This window comes from Mus pahari, chromosome 20, assembly GCF_900095145.1.
Source record: "Mus pahari chromosome 20, PAHARI_EIJ_v1.1, whole genome shotgun sequence".
NCBI lineage: Eukaryota > Metazoa > Chordata > Mammalia > Rodentia > Muridae > Mus > Mus pahari.
Genome location: NC_034609.1, coordinates 10,113,787 through 10,124,404, shown reverse-complemented (window position 1 = coordinate 10,124,404; position 10,618 = coordinate 10,113,787). Strand labels below are relative to the sequence as shown.

At 41.7% G+C, this 10,618-nt stretch overlaps 1 protein-coding gene across 1 annotated transcript in view; it reads left to right on the top strand.

The window, feature by feature from the left end:
• Positions 1-1,902: 1,902 nt before the first annotated feature.
• Positions 1,903-10,618, top strand: part of Neto2 (neuropilin and tolloid like 2) — a 145,827-nt gene continuing 137,111 nt past the window's right edge. Inside the window, exon 1 of the mRNA XM_021220830.1 lies at positions 1,903-2,155. Coding sequence (XP_021076489.1) covers positions 2,122-2,155 — 34 coding nt within the window. The 5' untranslated portion in view covers positions 1,903-2,121. The remainder of the gene's footprint in view (positions 2,156-10,618) is intronic.

Sequence of the window (10,618 nt, the reverse complement as noted above, 5' to 3'; positions counted from 1 at the left end):
ACCTTGTGAATTACCATGGTTTCTCTAGCCTATCCCCTCAGCCACCAGATTAATCATCACAGAACTCCATGACTCCACTAATAAAATGATTGCCCTGGATTAAGAATCAAACTACAACTTCCATGTCTAACATTCAAACAATTCCAGTCAACCCTCCGAATCCTGACGACTCAGCATCCAAAGGTTCAACCAGTACTGGAACAAGCAGCCTTCTCTCANTGTCTGTATGGAATATGTGCAGATCTTCCTCCTACCATTATTCCCCAACCAAATACTGTATAACCACTACTTACATATCNTTTACACTGTGCTCAGTATTGTAGTTAATCTAGAGGTGATTAAAAGCCTGAAGGAGGATACGCATAGCTTACATGCTCACAGTTTCCTATGAAGAACTTGACATGTGCCAAGAGGAGTAAGAGACAGACATCCCAAAACCAATGGAGAGATAAGAACATCTCCATATTCAAAGTCCACATTCTCTTTAATCTTTAGTTTCTGATGACACTTGTCCCAAATTCTGTGCTCATATCTTACCTGATACTTGACAGNCGTGTCTACATCCCTCCTTTTCACTTGCCATCCAAACATTTTCCATCCTCTTCCCCCTCCCCACCCCACCCCTGTTTTCATGGAGCGTTCTCTGATGACATAATATAAGCTGTTTTTTTTTTTCTTTTCCTCAGTCGACAACTATGCATCGTTGATCCAGAAACTCAAAGGGCTTCCCAGTTTCTTTATCCACTATTGCNCAGGACTTAAACTGAATTATTAATTGCTGTCCCCATTTATCATTATTTCNTTTGTGAAAAAGGTTCTAAAATGCCTTATTCATTGGTTCCTGGGTGCAGTTTTAATTTAACTGCAGGTGATCACCTTAGAAGCCCCAAATCACACATCTTTCATAACCACTGAAGCACACAGCAAAGGGCTAAACAACTTTATAGTAATTGGTGTTAATTGTTTTTATTTATAAACTTGTTAATTACTTACACTTCTGTACCTTTCTTAGAGAGATCCAAGAAAAGAAAGAATGTGACACCCTTGGAATATTTTGTTCAGTTGCTGGACATTCTAATTGGCTATAATTTGCTAGANAAACATTTATATATCAGATCAATTATGGTAGGGACTTAATATTGGTAGCCCCTCCAATACCAGTCATTGTTATATGCACACACTCAAACCAATNAAGATACGATGTGTGAAATACTGACTGTAGCCCGCCTGCATTCAAGTCGTTTCTNTTTTAATAGGATGGAGCAGCTCTGCCAGCAAGGCAATTTCAACGCACAAGAGCTGGAAGAAGACGAGATAATGCACAAGCTCTACAAGACACATGGAACTCCTTTCCGGTGGAGCTCAGCAGTCCATCTGTACGGCTGTGGTTAGTGGTGGCCTTGGGGAGACCCAGTCTGCATTCAGTCGCGCCTGTCTTTGCAGCTNGAACAAAGTTTCACTTCTCTGGCTGGCGTGGAGCTTCCAGCCCACTGTGGCGAGGACCAGGAGTNAGGGTTCCTCAAGCAGCGCTGTGCCTGGCAACTGTTGGAGAAGGTTCCCTAAGNGCAACAACCCTTACTGCTGGCCGGGTGAACTCACCCGGGGAACGTCCAGGGCCCCGCGGGGGTCTCCCGTCCACCGAGATCAGCAAGGCTGAGCAGCCATTTTCAAGCACCTGAGCTTGAGGTCCTCCGAGAGGGGATGGAAAAACGGGACCGGGGGAGCCCAAGGCTTCGAGAAGACACCGGCAGGGAGGGGTCGGCCGCGCGCGAGGCCCGGGAGGCGAGTGGCNGGCGGGGCACGCGGGTGGGCGGGGCCGCGCGTGCGCAGTGGCCCCGCGGCCGGCACGCGGCGCTGCGCTCGCTGCTTAAATGAACCGGGGCTCCCGGCGCGCGCCACTTCAAGGGAGCCCGCCGCGGGAGCGGCCACCGCTGGCTCTCCTCAGCGCGCCGGGAGGCGGCGGCCGTCGGGGACCCGGCACGGCGGGCCGAGGCACTGCGCCCGCTGCAAGGAAGCGGCGGCGGCCGGCGATGGGGACCGAGCGAAGCTACCGTGCCGGGCCGTGACCTCCGCCGCGCCGCCGCCGCCTCGGGCGCTCTCGGAGCGCCGACGCTGAGGAACATGGCCCTGGAGCAGCTCTGCGCGGTCCTCAAAGGTAAACGCGGGTGCGGGCAGCGCCCCCTTGCGGACCAGGCCGCGCTCCGCTCCGCCGCCGCCGCCGCCTTCGCGCCCTTTGTCTGGGCCAGGCCGCCCGCCGCGGCTGCGAGCTCGCTCCTGGGGGTAGCGGAGGCCGGGGGACGCCGGCGACTCCGCGCCTCGCAAAGTGTGCAAAGCGAAGGCCCGTGGCCCCGGGTTGCTACCGCGGAAAGTGATTGCACACAAACCACGAAAGCCCCAACTCGGACGCGCCGCAGCGGCTCCCGAGAAGCCCCCGATGGCCGCGGGTCCCACCTGCTGCGGCCGGGAGGCTGCGGCACCACTGCGGGCTCCGGGCTGCGCGGTGGCCCTGCATGCGCCCCGCGCCCCGCGCCCCGCGCCCCGCGCCCCGCGCCCCGCGCCGCCTTCCCGGGATCGCTGAGTCCTGTGCGGAGGATGCACCGGTCGGCAGCAGTGGCCGGCGAGCTGACAGCATCGAGCTCCTAAAGCCACTGAGAGGTTGCCTCTCCGCGGAGGTGCTGTTTCAGATAAATATTTCTAGATGGTTTACATTGAGAGGCAAAGTTTATTCCAGAACTCATCCTGGATTGATCCTTTCATAAATCTCAAGAAAAAGCACCGCCATTCAGCAAATGACTTCCTTTTCCCCTAATGATTTAATTGCAAATGAATAATATCCGAATGGGTTTTTTTTAATCCTCTTATATTGAGAGAGAAGGTAAGACAGTGTTAAAATACTGGCACTTGCAGTTTTAGCACTGAATCCTAATATTTGTACAGTTACACATTTTGGTGTTTTCCTGGTACGTGTTAACACCTTATTTTCAAATTTGTTTTGTTAGAAAGTCCAGTGGAACTTTTTGTTGTTCTTGAAATAACAACGTTTTAGACAAACCTCATAATTGGACAAATATTTATAAATTACTAATTGACGTTACAGCCATTTAATTTAAATATTTACCTACCTAACTATATGTATATCAATACTTGTATGTTCAGACTGTACCAAGATAACCAATAACCTTCTAGCCAGTGAATATTTCAGTTAATCCATAAATTCTTAATAATTATTTTATTATATAAAAACAAATAAATTCTGTAGCTGCTTGTAACTCCTGATTATGTAGTTATTTCCTTGGAAATTAACATTTTGTTTCACTCTTTAATAATATATGAACCACATGCACAAATGGGTTTCTGCTGCTTAGAGGAATTCTCTTCATTCTAATTGTGAACCCACCATAGTAGGGTTGACAACATCTTCATGACACGTCCATATGAGAGTAGCCTCCCGCAACAATCAGTTGGATCTTTTACACAGCTTTACCTGCAGAACTCAAGGAAACTGAACTGGATAGGGCAATCTCCAGAGGTACTCAAGGAATTGCAGCTCCTCTGCCTGTGCCTCTTCAGTGGGTACACACTGCCCTCTCTGGCCAGTGCGGATTATTGCGCCTATCCAGAAAAGATTCCCTGATGATGACTGAGCTCCAGTGAAAACAGTGTAGTATCTGGCTTTTATTATTTTTTTTTCAAATGTTATTCAACCTGAAGTATTTTTACAGCTTGAGATAAATTGTGATGTGGGCTTGCTAGGAAGAGAGCAATCTATTTTTAATTCTATACTGTGCTTTGTAAGCATTAAAATTTGGTCAAGAAAGACTAAAAGAAAAAAATTTTGAGCCTGAGACGGCAATCTGGAGGCTGAAAGAAAAAGGGATAGCCTGGATTTTACTGCACATATTGAATCATTTGCTTTTCAAATCAAATGCATATATTTCCTATATAAAATATTATTAAAATGTACCTTAAGACAACTACTTTCAGTGCTACTATTCATTTGTGTTCCAAGGCATGAAAAAGCATCCCTCAAGTGTCTTATAAGTGAATTTTTCCACATCAAGAGGTTCTTCTCTTAAGTAGCCATTTAACACTTGTATAATTATAGCTGCTACTTACTTAAATCCTTGTTTTGAACAATAATGGTCACTTTCCAGTTAAATACCAGAAATGACTATGAGGTTTTGAATGGAAAGTAACTTTTTAAATTATGGAATTATGAACCAGTTGCTTTTTTCTCAAATACTGTACATTTGCTCCAGAAAAATCCTATTAGACCCATTGATATTCATAGCTATATGATCTGAGGTTAAGTTTATGACATAATGAAGCTTAACTATGCCTTAGCCATCTATATTTAAAAATCTTGTCTGAACTGACAGGAAAGATATAGGGGGAAGCTGTCTGTTTAACAGTAAAGCTTCTTTTTAACTCAGCCCTCTTAATACTTCACTACCTCACACACAAACACAGAGGGGGGAGGAAATGGAAAAAATTGTGTAATTATCAATTGAAAATTCATACAGAACAATGAATGGTTTTATTATAATGAATCTTGAACTAGAAGCCAATCTAAATTTTTAAACCAGTGTTCCATAAGGGGAAAGAATGTGTATATTACAAAGCCAGTTTAAATCAAAGCCACTTTCAGTCCTTTTAAGATAGGAAAATAATAGACTATAAATTTCATGCCTGTTTTTCAAGCAATATTTCAAATTTTAGAGGCTGTACCTGATCAACATAATATATCATCCTTTTATTTGTTCTTTCTTAAAATAATTATTGATGTTTTAAATGTGTTTCTAGAGTACTTTAAGGTTGAGTTAGAAAAGAGGCTCTTAGGTGGTGGCTTAACCGGGGATTCTTAAAGTTTCCTTAATAGCGGAAACCCTTCAGAGGCAAGAACAATTAAGAGGAGGGCTGCTATCATTGTGGTGGGAAGCCACCCACTTTCCAACATGTTCAGAATATTTCCTATGTCAGAATACCGTACACTAACTGAAAGTTTAATTTTGTTCTGCTTAAACTAGGTTGAATAATATATTAGAAATTACAACACTAGATGATAGCAATTATTCTTTCAAATGTTGTTTGATCACATGAAAATTTGATGACAGTTTCTATAGATGTGGAGAGTTGACTCCTTTGATCAAGATGAAGCATACAAACTTCTCTTGAAGCACTAACAGCCTAGTGTCCCATTGTGCAAGAAAGAGAAAGCACTTCTGCTGTAGTCACTTTCTTATTAGTGTGCCTGGCAGGATGATCACCATGTATAGGCTGCAGTGATCTGTTTACCAACTATCTTCATTCTCCACTAATAATATATGAGATTTAAGTTTGGGAATGGTTTTGTGCTTTGGAATATAGTCAGTTAAAAAAATGATTCTGTCATCTTGTGTTAGATTTAACAAACCTTATATTTACTGCTTAGAGGCTTACAATAGAAAGACCTAGAAAGAGACATGTTTAATTGCTAGCAAAGATAAGTTGATAAACCAAGAGTAGTATCTGGTATCTGAACAAAATGAACGAAAGAATAGTTTGTTCTTTTCTTATCCCCCTTTATTTATGCACAAATAAAAAGCTGGGCCATGTACATGTTCCTTTTTACAGAAGTGTGAATTTGTCAATTAGTACACCTCTTTCAGTACTAGGTGCAATCAGATTCCTGCTTAGTCACTTCATGCATTCATCTAATTTGTATTGAGTGCTATTATGGGCCAGGCTAGTCTTCAAGGCAGTGAAGATATGTCAGTGAACCAGACAAACATGGCCCAACTTTTTTTTTTTTTTTTTTTGAGATAGGGTTTCTCTGTATAGCCCTGGCTGTCCTGGAACTCACTTTGTAGACCAGGCTGGCCTCGAACTCAGAAATCCACCTGCCTCTGCCTCCCGAGTGCTNCCCTGGCTGTCCTGGAACTCACTTTGTAGACCAGGCTGGCCTCGAACTCAGAAATCCACCTGCCTCTGCCTCCCGAGTGCTGGGATTAAAGGCGTATGCCACCATGCCCGGCGGCCCAACTTTTTAGTAAGAAGAAACTAAGCACAAATACACACGTGAAAAAAAAATCATATATATATATAGTATACAAGTAAGACAAATAATAGTGGCAATTGAGTATGATGGTAAAGAAGACAGCTTATTTAGAAATTGGAGAAGCCTCACAAAATCAGTAAGAATGAAGGAATCAGCCATGCAGAGACTAATTCTAGACATAAAACATGGGCTAATCCCTAAGACCAGAAGAACTTGACATTGAATAATGGGAGGAAGATCTGTGGACCTGTAGATAACAATCAGGAGATTGCAGAAGTAATTAGGTGCCAGATTGCACTAGACCTCAAAAGAGTCTGGCTGATGGATTTATTTTACACAAAATGGGAGACTTTTAGAAGATTTTATGAAAAGCTATGGTGTGATCTGAATTACATTTTTAAAAGATAACTGATTTATACACAGTGGTCCACAGAGTACTATAGTACAAAACTTTTGTCACCACATAGCGATTTTGCTCTTAAGTAATTCTCTGAAGTTTAGTTTAAAACACAGTTACTCATAATGACTATTGTTCCCAGAGTCTTTTAGGGTTAGGTATGATCATGTGACTCTGTCTAACTGGTAGATATGAATATACAATGATGTGTGCATCTTAAGGAAACTCTTACTTTGTTATTTATAATATACTTTTTGTTTTAATATAATTTTGGATTCTGGGCAAGTATTTTGTTTTTAAAGGGAAGGGGAATCTTCTATGCTATGGCTTCCTGCATGATGAATATGATGCAGTCATGGTAAATTCAGAAGCTGTAGTGGCTGGCAACCTAATATCCACCATGCGTCATGAATGACCTTGGAAATAGAAAGTATAACTAAATAAGATAGAATAGTTTGGGGGTCTCTGATAACAGTCTTCACTTTGCTTTGACTGTTTATCTCTCCTTTGTTTACATAATCAGTATATGACAGTTTAAACTATTTTGTTATTTCTGCTACATATTCCAGTCCTAATGCTAATAAACAAATGTATAAAATCAATGAAAGTAACAAACTCAGAGTGTTGGAAAGCTAGTAAATAGTCACATAAGTAAAAATGAGGATTCTGTCAAGTAAACTTAATCTGGAAGAGGTTCTTAGAAGGAGCTTTTAGACATTGTAGAGGTAATTTTTCTAAATGTGAAGATTCATAGCAAGTTAGGTTAGTCAGAAACTATAGAAATGTTTGTAGGGGGCATAAGAAAACAGAGTAAAGCAATTCACCTGATCAACATTACAAGGACCAATTCAAGTTACCTCCTACCCCATGTATTATTGGTCCAGACTTGTCTCTGTCAGAATCAAAGAAGTAAAAAGCAAGCTATCTCTTTCTTTCAGGATAGTATGATCGTCCTCACAGTGTGGCCTCAGGTCCAGCAGCATCCACATCAATAGATAACTGGTTAAGGTACAGATTCCTGAGACCTGCTATAAACCTCTGGATAGCTAAAAGTAAACCCCATTCACCCACCACTATTTGATCTGATAACCTTGGGGGTGACACTAAACTTTGAAAAGTACTCCCTCACTAATTTCTTTCTCAGACCTGAAATAGAATGACAAGGTAGGACCTGCACATTTTTTTTAAACTATAGCATCAGATACAACATCCAGAAAGTTGTGCCACTCCACAATCTAATAGAAGAATATAATATATCCTTTTTAATAGCCTTAGCAACACTTGGGTAAACTTACTAAAAATCTAATTATTGTAGAAGGATCCCAGTAGGATAACTGAACTTAAATTCAAAGTGGATCTGGTAACCATTTGTTGGCAAGTATAGGGTACTCAGTTTTATTCTATTCTGAGAAGAACCACAAACTGAATTTTATGATCCTTGCCTGAGTATGTTCCTATTTCAACTGTCAAGATAAATAACCCAGAGTCTACAGAGGTGGGTGGCTCAGTGATTAAGAGCACTTGTTCTTGCAGAGGACTTGGGTTCAGTTTCTAGAACCCATGTGATGGCTCACAAACATCTGCATATCCAGTTCCAGGGGATCTGATGAGGACACCACTCATGTGCATGATATACATATATGCATAAAGGCAAAACACACATAAAATAAGTAATTTTAAAAGAAATCTAATTCGATTTATGATTTAAATTTATGTGTAAACTTGTGATGAATCTTTAACCCTGTGATCATTTATTCTGAAAGATGTTTACGCGGTGAGGACAGAGGAGAGGACCCTTGTTTTCCTTTTCTTAGGGGCTCTTCCCCCCCTTTTTTTGGGAGAACTTTCATAGGAAACTTTTTAGAACTTAGAAATAAAGGCTGAAATCACCTTTCAATGTGTCCCCTTTTCTTCCTGTGACATCATCTAGTAGGCTGGGAATTAGAGCCACAGGTCAGTTCCCGCTGAGATAGAACAAAGGCTACAATACTTAATTCCCCACCTTTAGGCTACAGGTGTTAATTGCCTAAAACAGGAGCTTTTAACCTTCAAAATGAGTAAGAAAGCTTTTAGGACTCTTTAGAATTTTCCAACATGCATTCAATATATAGTTAGAGAACTAGAATGCCCAGAGACCATCAGTCTTTAAAGCTACATTTGTGTCCAACTCTGTGTCTTGTTTCAACCCACTCCAGGCTGGGAGTCTGTTGTGTCCCCCCTTTCCCCCCACCACCACCACCCTCACCACCACCCCCAGCAGTCAGAGGACAACTTGTAGGTTGTAGGTATCATTTTATGCCTTCCACCTCTTGTGTTCCTAAGATCAAACATAAACTCTCAGGTTTGGTATTAGGCAACTCTTCCTGCTAAACCATCTTCATGGCCTGAATCTCAGTGTTGGTGCATGTACATTGACCTTGTATCTTATATGCAAGTGACAACACATGCACATGTATATACAGTTACTGGTAAGTCTCTCTTTTGATGGTGCTGCAAACTAGACTTGTGGTTATGAATGCTAGGCAAGTGCCCTACTGTGGATCTGTCCGCAGTTGTAAATCTTAATCTTGAGTGGTGCTTTGTCTAACAGTCCTACATTGTCTGTTACAAAGGTAGTCATGGTGATTGTCCTTACACTGATTTTGCCTGCTGGTTTTCCTCAGTGTCTTGACATTAACGTGTTTGTCTCAATGCATTGTCTTTTATGACACTAATAGATTATTTCTTTTTTTTTCCTGTTTTTTAAAAATGTGATTGATTTTAATTAAAATTTTATTTTTCTGAAAAAAAAAAAAGAACCCCTAAAATAAGTCTTATTTTTGTTTACCAGGACTACCAGTTAACTGTGACTGAAAAAAAAGTTTAAATATCAGCCAGTCAAGCCTAGTACTTCCTTCAAGCTGCTATTCATCTGTATAGTACTAGAGCCAAAGATTTATCTTTACCTGCCAGCTCTCTGAGAGTCTCAGTCTCTCTCTCTCTCTCTCTCTCTCTCTCTCTCTCTCTCTCTCTCTCTCTCCTTTAAAATCACACTTGGATTTTGTACCAAAGACTGTTGTTGTTTCCTCAGTTTGCAAAATATTAAAATACACCTCCTTATAGGCTTGAGATCTTCCTTAGCAAATTTGTATTGACATTCAGTGTTAGCAGAATTGAGATCCTAAGGATTCTTCCAGTTTTCATACAATATTCTGGGTCAACACATGTGCAACAAAACAAGGCACCAGTTCAGTTGTCCACTTAGTTGTACCAGACACAGTGGGTAAATTCCTTTTGTTTCATACCTCCTCTGATTTACGTAGAGGTGTTAAGTTGCACACAAAAAAGGGACATCTTCTTACACAAAAGGAGTAAGTCAGGGTTTAAGCCATTGAAGATGGACTAGTGTTATGGTTTGGATATAAACCCAGGGTCTGGTGGGATGGCTTGCTATAGAAGGCACAGTGAAGTATATCTACAATCCTGGCACTGAAAAGGCAGAGACGGCAGGATTGTTGGGGCTTCCTGGTCAGCTAGTCTAATGAAATTGACTACCTCCAGATTGAGAGAACTTCTCTCAAAAAGTAAGGTAAACAACTTATTTATTGGTAATCCATGGCACTGAAGAAAGTGGTATTTCCTTGTCAGCACCCATTAACTTCCTAAAGTTCCTCAGTAAGAGGTAGGTCTTCATGAACCTTTCCCCCAAGCATGATGAAGTAGTGATAGGCCCAGTCTTATGCAGGTTACCACAGCTGTGTGAGTTCATGAGTACAGTGGCCGTGTCCAGAAGATACTCTTACATGGTACTCCTTCCTAACTTCAGGCTCTTCTGTTCTTTGGACGTCCTTTTCCATGATGTTCCCTAAGCTTTGAAGGGAGCAATACAGATGTTCTGGTTAGACGCAAACATTCTACAGTTTTTTATTTTCCACAGTTTGGGCAGTTGTGAGTCACTGCATTAATTATTTAGAAGGCAATTTATCACAACCCCGTACTCCTGCTTTTACAAACAACAACAATTAACCTCCATGGATCAGGGGGGAAAGGAAGGAAGGAAGAAGAGATCGCAGTAGGAGGAGGCTTATTAGGAGAACTGGGGTTTCGGCAAGGTGTTATATGAGTGTGTGAGACTAATGGGGGGTGCAAAAATGACCCAAAATTCAGTATATATGTGTGTGCATGTGTGCGTGTGTGCGTGTGTA